Source organism: Leopardus geoffroyi, chromosome C2 (genome assembly GCF_018350155.1).
Source record: "Leopardus geoffroyi isolate Oge1 chromosome C2, O.geoffroyi_Oge1_pat1.0, whole genome shotgun sequence".
Classification (NCBI taxonomy): Eukaryota; Metazoa; Chordata; class Mammalia; order Carnivora; family Felidae; genus Leopardus; species Leopardus geoffroyi.
In genome coordinates this window covers 122,181,204-122,199,196 of record NC_059333.1, presented here as the reverse complement: position 1 = coordinate 122,199,196, position 17,993 = coordinate 122,181,204, and the positions used below count along the sequence as shown (strand labels likewise).

The following is a 17,993-nucleotide window of genomic DNA, read 5'->3' as shown; positions in this document are numbered from 1 at the left end:
AGTAGTTTCAAGTAATTTTTTAAAACTTTATTTTTCCGGGGCGCCTGGGTGGCGCAGTCGGTTAAGCGTCCGACTTCAGCCAGGTCACGATCTCGCGTCCGTGAGTTCGAGCCCCGCGTCAGGCTCTGGGCTGATGGCTCAGAGCCTGGAGCCTGTTTCCGATTCTGTGTCTCCCTCTCTCTCTGCCCCTCCCACGTTCATTCTCTGTCTCTCTCTGTTCCAAAAATAAATAAACGTTGAAAAAAAAAATTAAAAAAAAAAAAAAAAAAAAAAAAAAAAAAAAAACTTTATTTTTCCTAAAAAACAGGACTCTTTGGTAGTAGAAATTTTTTAAATCTAGATGAGCAAAAAAATCTGAAATGCTACCAACCAAAGATAACTTCTGTCAGTGTTTTAGTAGATGACTTGTAGTAAATTCATATAGTAATATATATAGTATGTTTCATTTTTCCAAGTTAACATTATACACCCTATTTTCTAACTTGTTTCTTTTGCTAAGTATCATGTACATACTTTCATGTTAAAGTATACAATGAGGTAGTGTTTCATAGTTTAGAAATGATAATTTCCTTGATTTAACTTATAATGCTTTTTTTTTTTTAAGTTTATTTCTTTATTTTGAGAGAGAGAGAAGAAGAGAGGGAGAATCCCAAGCAGGCTCCCTGTTATCTGTGCAGAGCCGTACGCAAGGCTTGACCCTGAGACAGAGAGAGAGAGAGAGAGAGAGAGAGAGAGAGAGAGAATATCCCAAGTAGGCTCCCTGCTATCAGCACAGAGCTCGACCCCAAACCACAAGATCATGACCTGAGCCAAAATCAAGAGTCAGATGTCCAACCAACTGAGCCACCCTGATGCCCCTAATTCGTAATGCTTTTTAATTTTAGTGTTCCACCCTGACAGTATATGTCTTGTGGTTACCTATTCTGTCCCCAGTCTTTTCTTGACCAGGTTAAATACACAATTATGTTATTGCTGACTAATACCAAAGGAATGGTCTCTTCAACAGCCAGTAGGAATAATGAACGTATTAGGTAGGCTCTGACTGAATGATAATGATTCCTAGTAGAATCCCATTAAATATATACATTTTTTATTTCTAGGCTTTACTTGATGCAGTGCTATGATTTTTAGTTGTGAATGGAACTATTGTACTTTTTTTTCCTACTCTTATTTTAATAGTTTCAGTTGTTTTAGAACTAGGATAGATCCTAGATATTTCCTGAGAGACTGTTGGGAGTGCCTTGTTAGCATACAGTTTCTACCATTAAATGCATACATGTTAAAATAGTAAAATTGCTTTGAGCTGCAAATGTTGATGCAGTTGGCTAGGCTCACTTAGTAAGTAACACACGTATGCTGGCCTGACAGCAAAGATGATTCAAAATTCGAGTTGAGTAATATTAAAAATTACTACATATCATGAACCTCTTCTGGGTCATCGTCTAGTAGTAGGGGTTGTGAATATTAAAGTAGAATTAATGACCAATTTTATAAATTTTATGTGAATTTATCGATAGTTGTGCCTGAATTTTTAGTGGAAAATTGGCTTAGTTTAATTCCAGTTCCACCTAACTTCCAATTTTACTACTTCTAATGCTTTTGTTTCTTTAGAACTTAGCTTTCTCATGCAGACTTTTGTGTTGAGATCCGCCAATCAGTGTTGTTGCTCCTCACTACCCATCTAACCCTGAGCTTTGTAGTTAATGCACCTCAGATTCACTCTTACGGAGCAAGCCCTCATAAGATAGTGAGGCCGATTCAGGTTAGATTACTGTGAAAGAATGTCTGAAAGGGGTTATTCCAAAGAGGAACAGTGACTTGATAATGAACTTTCCTATCTCTGATGAAATTACTTACGTCATCAGCCCCTAGACATCACACCCCTGAAATCTCTACTGTGAGAATTTGTCATGTCAGCTGGGTGGAGGTAATCCAAGACTGATTCTTAACCACTTCAAAATTGCTCATAACCAGTTTAGAATTGCTCATCACTGGTGGCAGCATGAAAATATCAAGCTCCAGATTGTATTGTCCCTAAGCCTTCATTTCATGAGAAGTTGAGTTTGCTTTAAATTTATATGTAGTACTGGATTTTTACAACTCCCATTTATTAACAGCTAATTAAGAAAGTACTCATTTATTTTCGGTATCCCATTTTTTTCATTAGGGCTCTTGGTCCTATATTATCTTTTGTTTATTGTCTTCCCACTAGATTGCGAGCTTCTTATAAGCAGTGATTGTTGTCTTATATATCTATTGATTCCTACCCAGCCCTACAGTGAGTGACTACTAAAATATAGTAGATATTCCATAAGTCTTTAATTTTCAGAGAAGTGTTGACAACTTGAGTCTTACTAGCTCTTAGTTTTATTTTTCAGAATTGTATGATTTCTCTTGACGTATAATGATACTGCCTCTATCCTTATTGATGGTTTAGATTTTCTGGAAAAAGCATTCTATATTTTATAATTTGCTTTCATTTCAAAATTTCCTAAAACATAAATGCTACCTTTTTAAAAAAATCTATGGTAATTGAGATTCATAAGTACTTTTTGAACTGGGATTACATTCTTAGATTTGAATGCCGTGTCTGACATAAGCATTTGACTAGATCTACATCGTTGGTTATTAGTCATTTAACGAGTACTTAATATGGGCAAAGCCATGTGCTAGGGATCACAAATTTAGTTAGTGAATAACTAAATATTTTAGGTACCATTTGAAAAAGGACATACCTTTAATAATTTGTCAGCAAAATAGACTACTCAGTTTGCCAATTTTTTTTTTTCTCATTATAGGGTAAAGTTCACCTTGAATTAAAACTGAATGAACTGATAACAGAGAATGGAACTGTGTGCCAGCAGCTTGTTGTACAGTAAGCATATTTCTTTTACCAAAATCAACTGGAAATAATTCTCCATTTTGTATTCTTTGAACCTTAAGCCCACACCTTATTTTATATACTTCAGAAACTTTTTTGAAAAATGAAACTCTGCTGTGTTGTTCCTTTATTAAGTTGATTTCCAGTTTGTTTTCTTATATCTAGTCTACTCAGGTTGTGATAAGTCATTAATTCATTCAGCCTTATTTATTGAATGTGGGTTAAGATAGAGTTAGGCAAGGGGCTGTTACAGGATCATGGATAAACGTGTCTAACTACCTGGCAGAAGAGAATTGGAAAGGCTTCCTATTAGAAGGCCTCTAGAGAAGAGACTGATACCACAGAGCTGAGCATTAGGAACCCTGGGACTAAAACTAAATGGCTACCTTGAGAATGTATTGATTCTCACCTACTTAAAAATTCCTGTTTTGCCCTCAAGTCATTTTCTGTGGTTCAGACTCTAATCTTCTAACTGCTCTGGAAATCTGTTCAAGCCTAATTCTCCCTTTTCTCTTCCACCCAAACTTTTCCTCTGTGTTATCAACAAACTACTGGATATCCCTGACTTCTTTTTCTCTTTGTATTAACTAATAATCTGAATATCCCCTGAGTTACTGTTTCCTTTACTGCCTTCTCAATTAGATGCTGTTTTCTACCATACCCACTTACCTTACAGTGGGGTGAGTGTTTCTCTCTGGACTATAATTTATTCTCCTTATTATGAACACCCCAGCCCCTTTGAGGCATTTTCCCCTCCCTCTCTCCTCCTCTCTGTCTCTCTTTATTTATTTATGTTTATTAAATATATAATATTACTTTTTTTAGAACTCTTTTTTTTTTTTAAGTTTATTTTGAGAGAGAGAGAGAGAGAGAGTGCAAGCAGGGGAGGGGCAGAGAGAGAGGGAAAGAGAGAATCCCAGACAGGTTCTGCACTATCAGCATGGAGCCCAACATGGGGCCTGATCCCACGAACTGTGAGATCATGACCTGAGCTGCCATCAAGAGTTGGACGTTCAACCGACTGAACCACCCAGGTACCCGTAGAACTCTTTTAAGGAAGGTTGCGTATATCATGATCCTTAATATATCAGTGTATAGTCCTAAGAGTAAGTATATTCTCTTAAATAACCGTAATACAATTATCAAACTCAGGAAGCTCAACATTGTTACAATAAAAGTATAATGTATGAGGCGCCCGGGTGGCTCAGTTGGTTGAGTGTTGGACTTCAGGTACGGTCATGATCTCACAGTCTGTGAGTTCGAGCCCCACATTGGGCTCTGTGCTGACAGCTCGGAGCCTGGAGCCTGCTTCAGATTCTGTGTCTTCCTTTCTCTCTGCCCCTCCCCTGCTCATGCTCTGTCAATCTCTGTCTCAAAAATAAATAAAAACATTAAAAAAAAATTAAAAAAAAATATAATGTATGCTTCTTATATTCCAGTACTTTAATCTACAGTTATTATATTTTACTTTTGTCAGCTGTCCTGATAACACCCTTTAAGGTATTTTTTCTTCTCCAAGAAAGGATCCAGTCCAAGATCATGTATTACATTTAGTTTACATGTCTCTTTAATCTCCTCAACCAGTAATCGTTTTTAGCTTTTCTTTATCTTTCATGGTATTGAGATTTTTGAAGTCTTTTTGTTTTTGTTTTTTTAATGTTCCTCAGTTTGGATTTACTTACTAAAAACAGCTCAAGATTTGTTTGCAGTATTTTTCCCCTAGACTGAGAAGCATATAGTGCAAGTATGTGGAGTAGTCCCTTTCCACCACTCCCTCCCCTGCTCACTTTGGTTATGTTATAACATTTGAAATAGTTGGTTTGCTTTCATTTGGTTTGGTTTGTTTGCATTCAGGTTAATGGGATTTTGCCCCCATTCTTGTTGTTTACTTTTATTTTTTTATGTGGAATATTAGCACAACTTCAAAAGTCGAAACTCTAACAAAACACATTACTCAGAGATGTGTTCAGTCCCCTCTCCTTATGCTCAGTTCCAGGCAACCATGATCTGATTTTAGTCCCTATAGTTTTGCCTTTTCCAAAATGTCATATGAACAGATTCATATAATATGTAGGCTTTTGTGACTAGCCTCTTTCATTTAGCATAATGCTTTTGAGATTCATCCACGTTGTTGCATATATCAGGAGTTCAATCTTTTTTTTAGGTATTATTTATTTATTATTATAACTTGGTAGATACTCTTGTCCTTATTTTACAGGTGATAAAACAATACACAGATTAGTTAAATGAGCCCAAGTTTGTACAGGGAGTGGTAGAGCCTGGATTTGAACTGTGGCAGTTTGATTTTTTTTTTAACTTCTTGCTTTTGAGATAATCATAGATTTATAAGAAATTACAAAGTATGGAGAGGTCCTGTGTACCCTTCGCTCAGTATTTCTCAATAATTACATCTTATATAACTATAATACAATGTAAAAACTGGAAAATTGACATTGTATACTGTACAGTATGTTGTATATCTTTTATCGTATGCGTAGATTTGTGGTAACTGCCACAATCAAGATACATAATCTTTCTGTCACAATAAATATCTTCCTTATGCTACCCTGTTATACTCACACGCATTCCTTCCCCCACTAACATTTGTAACCTTTGGCAACCTCTAATCTGTCTCCATATCTATATTTTTGTCATTTCAAGAATGTTATGTAAATGGAGTCTTATCATATATGACCTTTTGAGATTGGCTTTTTCAATCAGATCCATCCAATTTTGTGTAGTTTCTTATAGATAGAATATAGTTGGGTGTCACTTTTTAAAACCCACTCTGCCAGTCTTTTCTTTAGTGAATTTATAGCATTTACTTTTAATGTAATTACTTATGTGTTAAGCTTAAATCTGCCACTTTTTGGTTTTTCTCTTCTCTTTTACTGTTTTCTTTTTCCTTTGAGTTCCTTGAACATTTTTTAGAATTCCATTTTGATTTACCTGTACTGTTTTTCTATCTCTTTGTGTAGTTTTTTAGTGGTTGCTTTAGGATTACATTATACATGTATAACTTATTGTAGTCTACTGGTATTGCTGTTTTACTGGTTAGAATAAAGTGTAGAAACCTTACCTTCTTTTAAATCTCTTTACCCTCCACCATTCAATAGTATAATTATCTTAATGTTTCCCCTGAAAACATTAAGAACCACATCAGTATTACAATTTTTGCTTCAGCCATCTAACACAATTTAGAAAAATTAGAGAGGGGAAGTCTAAGTTTGTTGTATTTGCCCATATTTTTGCTCTTTCCATATTCTTTTTTTCTTTCCTGTTGTTTTAGGATTCCTTCTTTTATCTCTGTCTTACTGTTTAGAGAATCTCCTTTTACTGTTCTTTTAGGGTAGGTCTATAAATGATACATTGTCTTAGTTTTCCTTTATCTGAGAATGTCTTTTTTTCTTTATTCCTGAAGGATATTTTCAATGGATATAGAATTCTTGGTTGATAGCTCTTTTTTTTCAGCACGTGAAAAATATATCACTTGCTTCTGGCCTCTGTGGTTTTTTGAATTCACTGTAATTCTATTTCCTGTGCAGGTAATGTACCTTTTCTCCCTGGTTACTTTGAAGACTTTGCCTTTAGTTTTCTATGTGTTTCGGTTTCACTATGAGGTATTTTGACATAGATTTCTCTGAGTTTATCCTGTTTGGTATGTTCAGTCAGCTTCTTGAATCTGTATGTTTGCATCCTTTGCCAAATTGGGAAATTATTGGCCATTATTTCTTGTAATACTCCATCAGCCTTGCTATCTTTCTCCTCTCCTCTTGAGATTTCAATGGCATAAATGTTAGATCTTCTATTATAGTCCCACAGGTCCCTGAGGTTCTGCTTTTCCCACCCCCACTTCCCCTCCCCCAGTCTATTTTCTCTCCCTTGTTCATATTGAGTAGTTTCTGCTGTTCTGTCTTTAAGCTCACTGATTATTTCCTCCGTCCCCTCCATTCTACTGTTAAGCCCATCTGTCAAGGTTCTTTTGGTTTTAAGTATTAAAATTTTCTTTTGATTCTTCTTTATATCTTTTCTTTCTTTAATGACTTTCTATTTTTTTGCTGAAACTTTTCATATTTCAGATGTGTTTGTAATTGCTCATTGAATCATTTTTAGGATGGCTGCTTTCACATTTTTGTCAGATAACTCCAACATTGATGTTATCTCTGTGTTGTCATCTGCTGGTTGTTTTTTCTCATTTAAAGCTACTTCACGGGGCGCCTGGGTGGCTCAATCAGTTGAGCATCTGACTTCGGCTCAGGTCATGATCTCGCGGTTCATGGGTTCAAGCCCTGCATTGGGCTCTGTGCTGACAGCTCGGGGCCTGGAGCCTGCTTCGGATTGTGTGTCTCCCTCTCTCTCTGCTCCTCCCCTGCTCACACTCTGTCCCTCTCTCAAAAATAAATAAAGATTAAAAAAAATTGTTTTTAAAGCTACTTCATGGGTAGTATTCCATTGTATTGAATTTGTTTCTCTATTCATCACTTGGCAGATATTTGAATTGTTTCCAGTTTGAGGTGATTATAGAGAAAGCTGCTATAAATGTTAACAAGTAGGTCTTTGTATGGGCACATGATGGTCTGTATTCTTTTCTTCTTTCTCTTCTCTTTCACTTGAACCTCCACAGTCCATACTCCTTGGTGTTGCAGGCCAACACCAAGAGCTCCAATAGCAACTTTGCAGAATTTATTGTTGATTTCTCAACTTTTAGAGGTGTGTGGTATTCTGGTTTTTAGTACCACTGAAAGCATAGTATTATGTGTTGTTTTCTTTGTGCTACTTGCTGAATTTACAGTTGGGGGGTAATGGGTGGAAAGGTTCATATCCTAGCAGTTACTATTATCTTCCAGACCTGGAAGCTCCTCACTGCAGCATTTCTGAAATTTCAGTAAGACTTCTACCCATTGATCTTTACCACGTTCTTACCCATTTTTATTTTTTCACTTCCTTCTAGGTTGTTTTCCATGATCTATCACTGTAATCATTTTTTCTTGCACTTTTCCAATAACTTCCTTGCTCTTTTATTCATCCTTCTTAATTATCTGGAACAATCCTAGTATAAATGAACTTAGTCTCTCTGTGTTCAGTTTGCACCTGAATATTATTGCTGGAGAAAATAAAAAAGACTGATTTTCCTTTAAATTCATGATCATAAACCCTGCATGGGTATTTGTAACTGCCCTGGAGTTTTACTCTGCTTCTCTAATAACACCTGTGAGATTCTCCATCATTACAATCTGTAAATTGGTCATATTTTCCTGAATCTAAATCTGCAAACCTGTATTGGCATCCATCGTTTTGTCTTTATGTTCTATTAGAGGAGGTGCCCCTCTCTTGTTGGGGGTGAATTTTTCTATCTGGTCTCTGAATTTCCATCTGTTTCCCCTACTCAAGGACTTTGCTCCTTCACTTATTCCTTCTTCTGTTTCATCAGCTTTACCTTCTCTTTTAGATTGTTCTCCTCAAAATGTAAAACATGTTCTAGGATCTCCTATCCTAAAAAGGCATGCCTCCCCAGACCTTATCTCCACCCTCCTCCCCTAGCTGCCATCCCCATTTCTCTGTGCTCCTTTGAAGGCAGAATTCTCAGAGTGAAATTGTCTTATAGCTACAGGGTTGTTTGTCTGAGTGTGTATGTATATTAGCTCTATTGATGCAGAAGACCTGGAAGCAGTGTCATCCCAGCAACAATGAACATACTGAGCATCTAAATATCATTCTCCAATCAGTATGGTCCAATAGATCTTTTGATGATGATGAAAATGGTTTATAACTTAACTGTCCAATATGGTAGCTACTGGTCATATGTGGCTATTAAAAACTTAAAATATGGCTAGTGGAGCTCAATAATTGAATTTTTAATTTTGTCCAATTTTAATTAACTTAAATTTAAATAGCCACATGTGGCTAATGGCTCTAGTATTAGTATTAGTGTTATCTGTTATTTCAGAGCTGCTCCAATAAAGAGAACCTGATTCTTTTTTTTAAAGTATTGGCTGATTTCAGGACTTGAGCAGGGAAAACACAAGATGAGCTCAGAGCATATGTGGAGTCAGAAAGTAAGAAAGTTCTACAAATAAATAATGAAGGCATGTAGAAAGGACATTGAAGCCAACTTGAAGGAGCTCCACGTAACCAAACTGGGACAATTTGAGCATCAAATCAAATACTAATAATAATTACAGATCAAAACCTATAGTATAGGGATGCCTGGGTGGCTCAGTCAGTTGAATGTCTGACTTCAGCTTAAGTTTTGATCTTACAGTTCGTGGGTTCGAACCCCATGTTGGGCTCTCTGCTGACAGCTCAGAGCCTTGAGTCTGCTTCGGATTCTGAGTGTCCCTCCCTCTCTCTCTGCCCCTGCCCTGCTTGTGCTCTGTCTCTCTCTTTTTCAAAACAAATAAACATTAAAAATACTTTTTTAGGGACACCTGAGTGGCTCAGTCAGTTAAGCATCCAACTTTGGCTCCAGTTATAATCTCATGGTTTGTGGGTTCGAGCCCCGCATCAGGCTCTGTGCTGACAGCTCAGAGCCTGGAGCCTGTTTCGGATTCTGTGTCTCCCTCTCTTTCTTCCCCGCCTCTGCTCACACTCTGTCTCTCTCAAAAAATAAATATTAAAAATTAAAAAACAATGTTTTAAGCCTATAGAATAAAATATCCATGAACCAATGCTGCTATATAAATAAATAAACACACTGGGGAGAAAGGACTACTTTTTCTTATAGTAGAATTCTCACTAATTAATGTAGGACAAATGATGGAAATAGAAAATCAGCATGTATGGATGCTAAATAAGTGGGTGTAAACATGATGACAAACAGCATACTTGTATAGTCTCAAAGAATCTCCACCATAAGATGTCTGATAGATACCAATTTAACTGTGTGACTGAAGTTAGTGTCACTGGTAATAAACATCTGGCTACCTGGTATGCTACATTGAGAAGGACACCAAGATAGATAACCTCAATCTAATCACAGGGAAACATCAAATTCAGATTAAGGAATATTGTACAAAAGAACTGGCTAGTACTGACAGGATCAAGGGGCAAAGAGTTAAAACTAAGGGGCTGTTTTAGGATGGAAGAGACTAAGAAGACAGGACAGCTAAATGCAATGTGAGATTCTGTATTGCATCCTGGACCAGAAAAAGGACATTGACAAAATTTGAGTAAAGTCTGTAAGATTAGTTAATATAATTATTAACTAACATTGTTTCCGTGTTATTTTTCTCTTTCTGTAGTTTTACTCTGGTTACACAAAATGTTAATACAGGGTGATGGGTATACAGAAACTGTATATATTATTTTGCAATTTTTTTGAAAGTCAGAAATCATTTCAAAGTAAGTTAAAAAAATTGTCTATACCTTATGCATTTAACTCATGTCTTTTTTCTGAGCTCCACTCTCAGATGTTCACCTGCCTTTTTGGCAACTCCACTTTGATGTCTCACAACATTGCAGATTTATCACCTGAAAACTGAAGCATTGACTATCATATCTGTATAGCTCCTTCCCATAGCCTTAGCAGTTGGAACCACCATCCACCTTTTACCCTAGCCAGACACCTGGGAATCATTTAAAGTCTTTTCTCCTCTCTCCCTCCACACGTTGGATCCACTTCTTATTGATTATATGAAATATTTCTTGAATTTTCTAATTTTTATCATCTGCTGACATGTCCTTACTTCAAACCAGCAACATTTTATTACCTTGACTATTGTAGTAGTTTCTTAGCTGGCCTTCTGCTCTGCAGTCCATTCTCTTCGTAGCAGCCCAGAGTAATCTTTTAGGACATAAGTTAGATCATGTCATTCTCCTGCTCAAACACTTAGTGATTCCCCTTGTATTTAGAATAAGATCCAAGCCCCTTGACTTGGCCCACATGGTGCAGCATGTTCCGACCCTGCCTGCCTCTTGGATTTCATCTTGTGGCTTGCTTCCTCTTGTTCATATATTCACTGGCCTTGTCTCGGTTCCTCAAATGTGACATATTCTTCCTGTTCAGAGATCAGCATCTGCTCTCCTTTTTGCCTGGAATGCCTATCCTGCTTCTAGCTGGTTTTCTCATCCTTTAAGTTTCATCTTAAGCATCACTTTAAAATAAGACACCCTATTCTTTTTCCTTCATAGCACTTGCTATTGTTTTTTGCTTTATTGCTTGTTATCTCTTATTTCAAGTAGACTGTCATCTCCATGAGAGCAAGAATGTTGTTTGTCTTATTCACCTCATCACCCCAGTGATTAGTGCCTGGCACTAATAGGCACTAAGTGCCTTTGAAACAACTAAACAAAGAAAGAAAGTAACAACTGTCTTCTTAAAGGATGAATAGAAAGTAGCTAGCCTAGAAAAAGTGAGATTTGTTTTCCAGAAGGAAAGAACAATATAGGCAGAAGTATGGAGGAAGAAACATGGTAAGAGGGAGGGAGAATAATTAAAAGTGGTTTCATGTTGCTAGCATATGAAGCTTGATTCAAGAGACTGGTCAGATACCAGTGAAGTAGGCTGGAATTTGCATTTTAGCAAGATGAGATTTGTGACAGTGGTAAGTACAGAAACTGAGAGATAAATTTGAAGGGTGTTAGGGTGATCCAAGTAAGAGATTATAGATTCAGAATAGTAGTTACAAAAATGAGAAAAGAGGACAAACGAAGAAACGTTTAAAGAGTCGCATCACTAAAACTTACTGATTATATATAGAAAGTGAGGACAAAGAAGAATCTAAATGTGGCTCCTAGATTTCTAGATGGTGTTACTAGGTGGGTGGTGGTATTTACAACAAAAGAGAAAATTCTGAAGGAGGAACTTCTTTAATAAGAGATGGTAATGAGTTGAGTTTTAGCTGCTCTTGAACATCTCGGTAGGGATTTCCATCAGGCATTTCAATATAAAAATCTTAAACTCTCTGGTGAGATCTCATATAGAAATGTAAGGCTGATGGTAGTTGTGGTCATAGGAATGGATGTGATTAACAATAACAGCAACAACAACAGCCTTACAGGGAGGTTATGTAAATAGGAGGGAGACAGATAGGTGATATGAGGAAAATTAGGAGGATGAAGACAAATGTAACCAAGAGAGAAGAGGTCTTGAAGGAGGGAAGGAGTGGTCAGAAGTGTTTCACGCAGCCAAGAAATCCAGTAAGAAGAGCGCTGAAAAATAGAGATAGCACTTAACACTCAGGGGACTTTAATGAGGAGAGTTTCCATAGAATGATGAATGTAGAAAAAACTAGATTTCAGTAGGGTGAGGAGTGAAAGGGAAGTCAAGACATTTGGAAAGACAAACAGAAAAATTAGATAGGTACTGGGTGACATGAAGTCCAGGCAGTGATTTTTATTTTATAGAAACAGGCTGAGAAAAAGAACTTTAGGAGAAAGAGAAAAAGAAAGAAGAAACAAGATGAATAGGAGGATGTTTGTTGCTAGTATATAGTAATTTAAGAAAAACACTTGTATTCTTCAACCTTGTTATATTCACTGATTTGTTCTACTAGCTTGTTTATAGATTCTGTAGGATTTTGTACATGGACAGTTGTGTCATCTATGAATAGACATTTTATTACTTCCTTTTTAGTCTGGGTTCTGCTTATTTCTGTTTCTTGCCTGATCATTTTAGTAGGATGTTGAATAGAAGATCTGAGAGCAAATATCTTTGTCTTATTTCTTATCTTAAGGGGAAGGCATTCAGTTTTTGTTTTTGTTTTTTTTTTTTTTTTTTACCATTAAGTATGATGTTAGCTGTCATTTCTCAGGTTGAGAAAATTCCCCTCTGTTCCTAGTTTGCTGAGAATGTTTCAAATGATCTGCTTTTTCTGATTTCATGTGTTAATATGATAAATTTTGTGGATTGATTTTTGAAGTTAAACCAACCTCCACTTGGTCATGTTATATTATCATTGTTATATATAGTTAGCTTTGATGTGCTAAAATTTTGTTAAGGTTTTTTACATTTACATTTATGAAGAACTTTGCTCTATAGTTTTCTTGTAGTGGCTTTGTCTGGTTTTTGGAATCAGAATAATGACCTCATTGAATGAATCAGAAAGTAATCTCTCTTTTTCAATTTTCTGGTGGTTTGTATACAATTGATATAATTTCTTTTTTATGTGAATATTATAAGAATTCACCAGTGAAGCCATCTGGGCCTGAAGTGTTTTGTTTTTTTTTTTAATTTTTTGGTGGGAAGATTCTTAACAAGAAATTTAGTTTTTAAAATAGGTACATAGCCCCCCCCCCCCTTTTTTTTTTTTTTTTTTTGAGAGACTGGGAACATGAGATGGGGAGGGGCAAAGGGAGAGAGAGAATATTAAACAGGCTCCACGCCCAGCATGGAGCCCAACATAGGCTGGATCTCAGGACCGTGAGATCGTGACCTGAGCCGAAGAAATCAAGTGTCAGGTGCTATATTTAACCACCTGAGCTACCCAGGCGCCCCACTATTCAGATTTTTTAAACGTGATCTTTGGTAATTTGTATCTTTCAAGAAATTTGACCATTTAATCTGAGTTGTTCAATTCTTCAGTATAAAGTAATTCAAGTTACTCTTTTAATATCTGTAGACTTAATAGTGATGTCATGTTGCTCATTCCTAAAGTTGGTAATTTGTGTCTGTACTCTATTTTTGTTAATCAGTGTAGCTAAAGTTTATCAATTTTAATGACCTTCTTAAAGAAATGGCTTTTGAGGGTGCCCGGGTGGCTTAGTCAGTTGAGCGTCTGACTTCAGCTCAGATATGATCTTGCGGTCTGTGAGTTCAAGCCCCGTGTCGGGCTCTGTGCTGACACCTCGGAGCCTGGAGCCTGCTTCTGATTCTGTGTCTCCCTCTCTCTCTGCCCCTCTCCTGCTCATGCTCTGTATCTCTCTCTCTCTGTCAAAAATAAATAAACATTAAAATTTTTTTTTAAAGAAAGAAATGGCTTTTGGGGGTGTCTGGGTGGTACAGTTGGTTAAGAATCTGACTTTGGCTCAGGTCATGATCTCACAGTTCATGAGTTCGAGCCCTGTGTCGGGCTCTGTGCTGACAGCTCACAGCCTAGAGTCTGCTTCAGATTCTGTGTCTCCCTTTCTCTCTGCCCCTCTCCTGCTCACACTTTCTCTCTCTCTCTCTCTCAAAAATAAATAAAAGATTTAAAAAAAAAAAAAAAAGAAATGGCTTTTGAATTCATTGACTTTTGTATATTTTTTGTTTTCTATTTTGATTCCCACTGTATTTTTTGTTTACTTTAGGTTTAATTTGTTTTTGTTTTCTAAGTTTCTTGTGATGGAGGCTGAAGACAGTGGTTGAAAATCTTTCTTCTTTCCTAATGTTGGTGTTTAGTGCTATCCATTTTCTTCTGAGTACTGTTTTAACTGCACCTTTCAAATTTTGATGTGCTGAGTTTTCATTTTAATGCAGTTCAGAATGCTGTATAATTTTTCTTTTGTTTATTCTTCAACCCACGGATTATTTGTGAGTTATTTTGTCCCCAGGTGTTTGAGGATTTTCCAGATATCTTTTTGCTGTTGACTTCTAATTTAATTCTGCTGTTGTCAACAAATTTTGTATGATCTGAATACTTACAAATTTTCCAAGACTTGTTTTTGTCCACAAAGTATTGTTTAATCTTGGTATATGTTCCATATGCATTTGAAATTAATATGTTTTCTGCTTTGCATGGGTAGAATTTTTTTTTGTAAATGTTAATTATGTCATGTTGGTTATCAGTTACTGAGAGGGGATGTTGCTATCTCCAACTGTTTGTGGATTTGTCCGTTTCTCCCTGTAATTCTGTCAGTTTTTGCTGCTTTTGCAACTTTGATGCTAGGAGCTTAACATTTAGGGTTGTTAAATGACCATCTTTATCCCTGGGACTATTCTTTGTTGTGAAATCTGCTTTGATATTAATATAGCCTCTCTGGATGGCAGTCTTCCTCTCTCTCTCTCTTTTCTTTCTCTCTTTCTTTCTTTCTTTCTTTCTTTCCTTCTTTTGCCTTTGTTCTCTCTCTTTTCTTTCTTTCCTTCTTTTATGTTTCTAATTTAAATTTAATATTACAAGATTTTTAATCTAACTTTGACTTTATTATATTGAAAATCTTAATCCCTGACAACACTAACAATTACTGTCATTATCTTATATAATATAGAAAATAGATCCAAAATAATAATGCCAATATTACTGCTGGCAGTGAGGTTGCTGAATGAAGTTTAAGAGATCTTACTGTACTATTTGTTCTAAGGATACAGAGTCAAATACTATGTTCCAGTCTATTGAAATAATTCTTTCTTTTTTAGTGGTTTCTCATAATTTTTTCCTTTTAAGAATTGCTTAAGTTTAATTTTACTTATGAAATGTAAAATATTTTTTGTTTCTAAAGTCAGAACTTCTATAAAGTGTGTTTGGGGAAGTATCACATTCATTCCCAACCCCCTACCCTCCATATCAAAGTAATTAGAGAGTAGAGATTTATCTTATTCTTTTTGACAACTACATAGTATTCTAACATATAGATTTACTATCAGTTATTCAACCAGACCCCTACTGATGGACTTTTGGGTTGTTATTATCCAGAGAATCAATCAGCTTTCTTTTGATTAGTATTAGTATATATTTTTACCATTCTTTTAACCAGAGCCTCTGTTTTTTTTTTGTTGTTGTTGTTGTTTTTTTTTTAATGTTCATTTTTGAGAGAAAGCACACACGAGAGGAGGAAGGGCAGAGAGAGAGAATCCCAAGCAGGTTCCACATGAAGCCAGATGTGGGCAGGACTTGAACCCATGAAGCATGAGATCATGACCTGAACTGAAGTTGGACACTTTACCAACTAAGGCACCAGGCGCCCCTGATCAAATGGTTTTTATTCTTTCTCTTGTTGATATGTTGTACCACATTGATTGATTTGCAAATGTTGAACTACCCTTGCATCCCAGGAATAAATTCCACTTGATCATGGTGAATGATTTTTTTAATGTACTGGTTGATTCAGTTTGCTAATATTTTGTCGAGGATTTTTGCAGATTTTATGTGTTCATCAGAGATACTGACCTCTAGTTCTCTTTTTTGTAGTGTCTTTATCTGGTTTTGGTATCAGGGTAATGCTGGCCTCATAGAATGAATTTGTTGTTTTTGGAATAGAGAAGAATAGGTATTATTAACTCTTCTTTAAATGTTTGGTAGAATTCACTTGTGATGCCCTCTGATCCTGTTTTTTTGTTTTGGGGGGAGTTTTTTTTATTCCTGATTCAATTTCCTTGCTGGTAACCATTCTGAATGTTCAAATTTTCTATTTCTTCCTGATTCAGTTTTGGGATGTTACATGTTTCTAGGAATTTATCCATTTCTTCTAGGTTGTACAGTTTGTTGGCATGTTAACATATAGTTTTTCATAATATTCTTTTATAATCCTTTGTATTTCTGTGGAGTTTTTTTTTTTTTATGAGTCTGGCTAAAGGTTTATCAATTTTATTGATCTTTTTGAAGAACTATCTCCTGGTTTCATTGATGTGTCCTATTGTTTTTTAAGTCTCTATTTCATTTACTTCTCCTCTCATGGCACATGTTTTCTTGATTCTTTGTGTTCCTAGTTATTTTATGTTGGATTGTAGACATTTTGAAGTTTCTGGATATTATTTCTATCAGTGTGCTTGAAGACCTAGTCAAGTTACTTGGAAACAATATGATTCCTTTGAGGTTTGCTTTTAAGCCTTGTTAGATGGAATAAATACAACCTTTAATCTAGGAATTATATTTTCTCAGTAATGATACAGCATCTGTGAATTACCAGGTTTCATACTATGGCTGGTGGGGCCTCATGCTAGCCATTTGTGGGCTTCAGGAATTATTCCCTCGAATCTAATCAAATGATTCTTTCCCCATCTTCAGGTAGTTTCCTCACAGGCATATGCTTATCAGCACTCATCTGAACACTCCAGGGGGATTCATACAGCTCTCTGGAAGTTTCTTTGTTTCGTTGTAGCTTTCTTTCCTCCAGTATTCTGTCTGGGAACTCTAGTTACTTTGGTCTTCCCCAGCTGACCACTCTCCCTCTTCTTCTCGGGAACAGTTGGGGACTCATTTCATTTCTTTTCTCCTCAGAGATGACTGTCCTGCGCTGCTGATTTTGTTCTTTTTTTTTTTTCCCAGTTATTCCATTTCTCTGTTCCTCCATCTTGGCTGTAGGTAGACATTAGCATTTGTCTTTTAGTTTAAAAAAAAAAAAAAAAGCCTCAAGGAAAAGATCCAGGTCATTCTGTATTTAAACAAGTTTGGACTAAATATATTTTCCTTTGCAATTTCTAGAAAATGCATTAATATCAAATGTCATATATAAACAATGTAAGGGGTGCCTGGGTGGCTCAGTTAAGCATCTGGCTCTTGATTTTGGCTCAGGTCATGGTCTCATGGTTTGTGGGTTCAAGCCTTGCACGGTGCTCTGCACTGTATTGAGCCTGCTTGGGATTCTCTCTCTCCCCTTCTCTCTGCCCCTCCCCTGCTTGTTTGCTCTCTCTGTCTCAAAAAAATAAACTTAAAAAAAAAGTAACAAAATGTAAGATAATTCAGTATACTAAGCTCATTTCCAGCATTTGTTTTCACTCCTTCATGTTTATGATAGGAGACTGTTTGATTTACCGATTAGAATAGTTGTAAAAATATTTCATAACATATGTAGCAAATAAAATAATTTGTACTCAATAATATTATTTCTGTTTGCCAGAAAACAATTTTAATGCTTTTTTTTTTTAACGTTTATTTATTTTTGAGACAGAGAGAGACAGAGCATGAACGGGGGAGGGTCAGAGAGAGGGAGACACAGAATATGAAACAGGCTCCATGCTCTGAGCTGTCAGCACAGAGCCCGACGCGGGGCTGGAACTCACGGACCACGAGATCACGACCTGAGCCGAAGTCGCATGGTTAACCAACTAGGCCACCCAGGCGCCCCTCAGAAAACAATTTTAAAAGTGTCTTACATTTAAAAGGCCACTTCTGATGGTTTTTATAAATTCATACTTCCGGATTAATGGGCATCATTGTTTTGTTTAGGGAAGTATTCTTATAGAAGCCTGTGTATAATGAACTATTTTTCTCAGTTTTTTTCTACCTCATAAAATTATAGTGACTTTTCTATAATTAAG

The 17,993-nt window shown here is 36.2% G+C and overlaps 1 protein-coding gene across 4 annotated transcripts in view; it reads left to right on the top strand.

The window, feature by feature from the left end:
* The window catches only part of RASA2 (RAS p21 protein activator 2), a 123,742-nt gene that overhangs the window by 52,188 nt on the left and 53,561 nt on the right, over window positions 1-17,993 (top strand). For all 4 annotated transcript variants that reach the window (XM_045503455.1, XM_045503453.1, XM_045503454.1 and 1 more), the window contains exon 5: window positions 2,799-2,875. In XM_045503455.1, coding sequence (XP_045359411.1) covers window positions 2,799-2,875 — 77 coding nt within the window. The remainder of the gene's footprint in view (window positions 1-2,798; window positions 2,876-17,993) is intronic.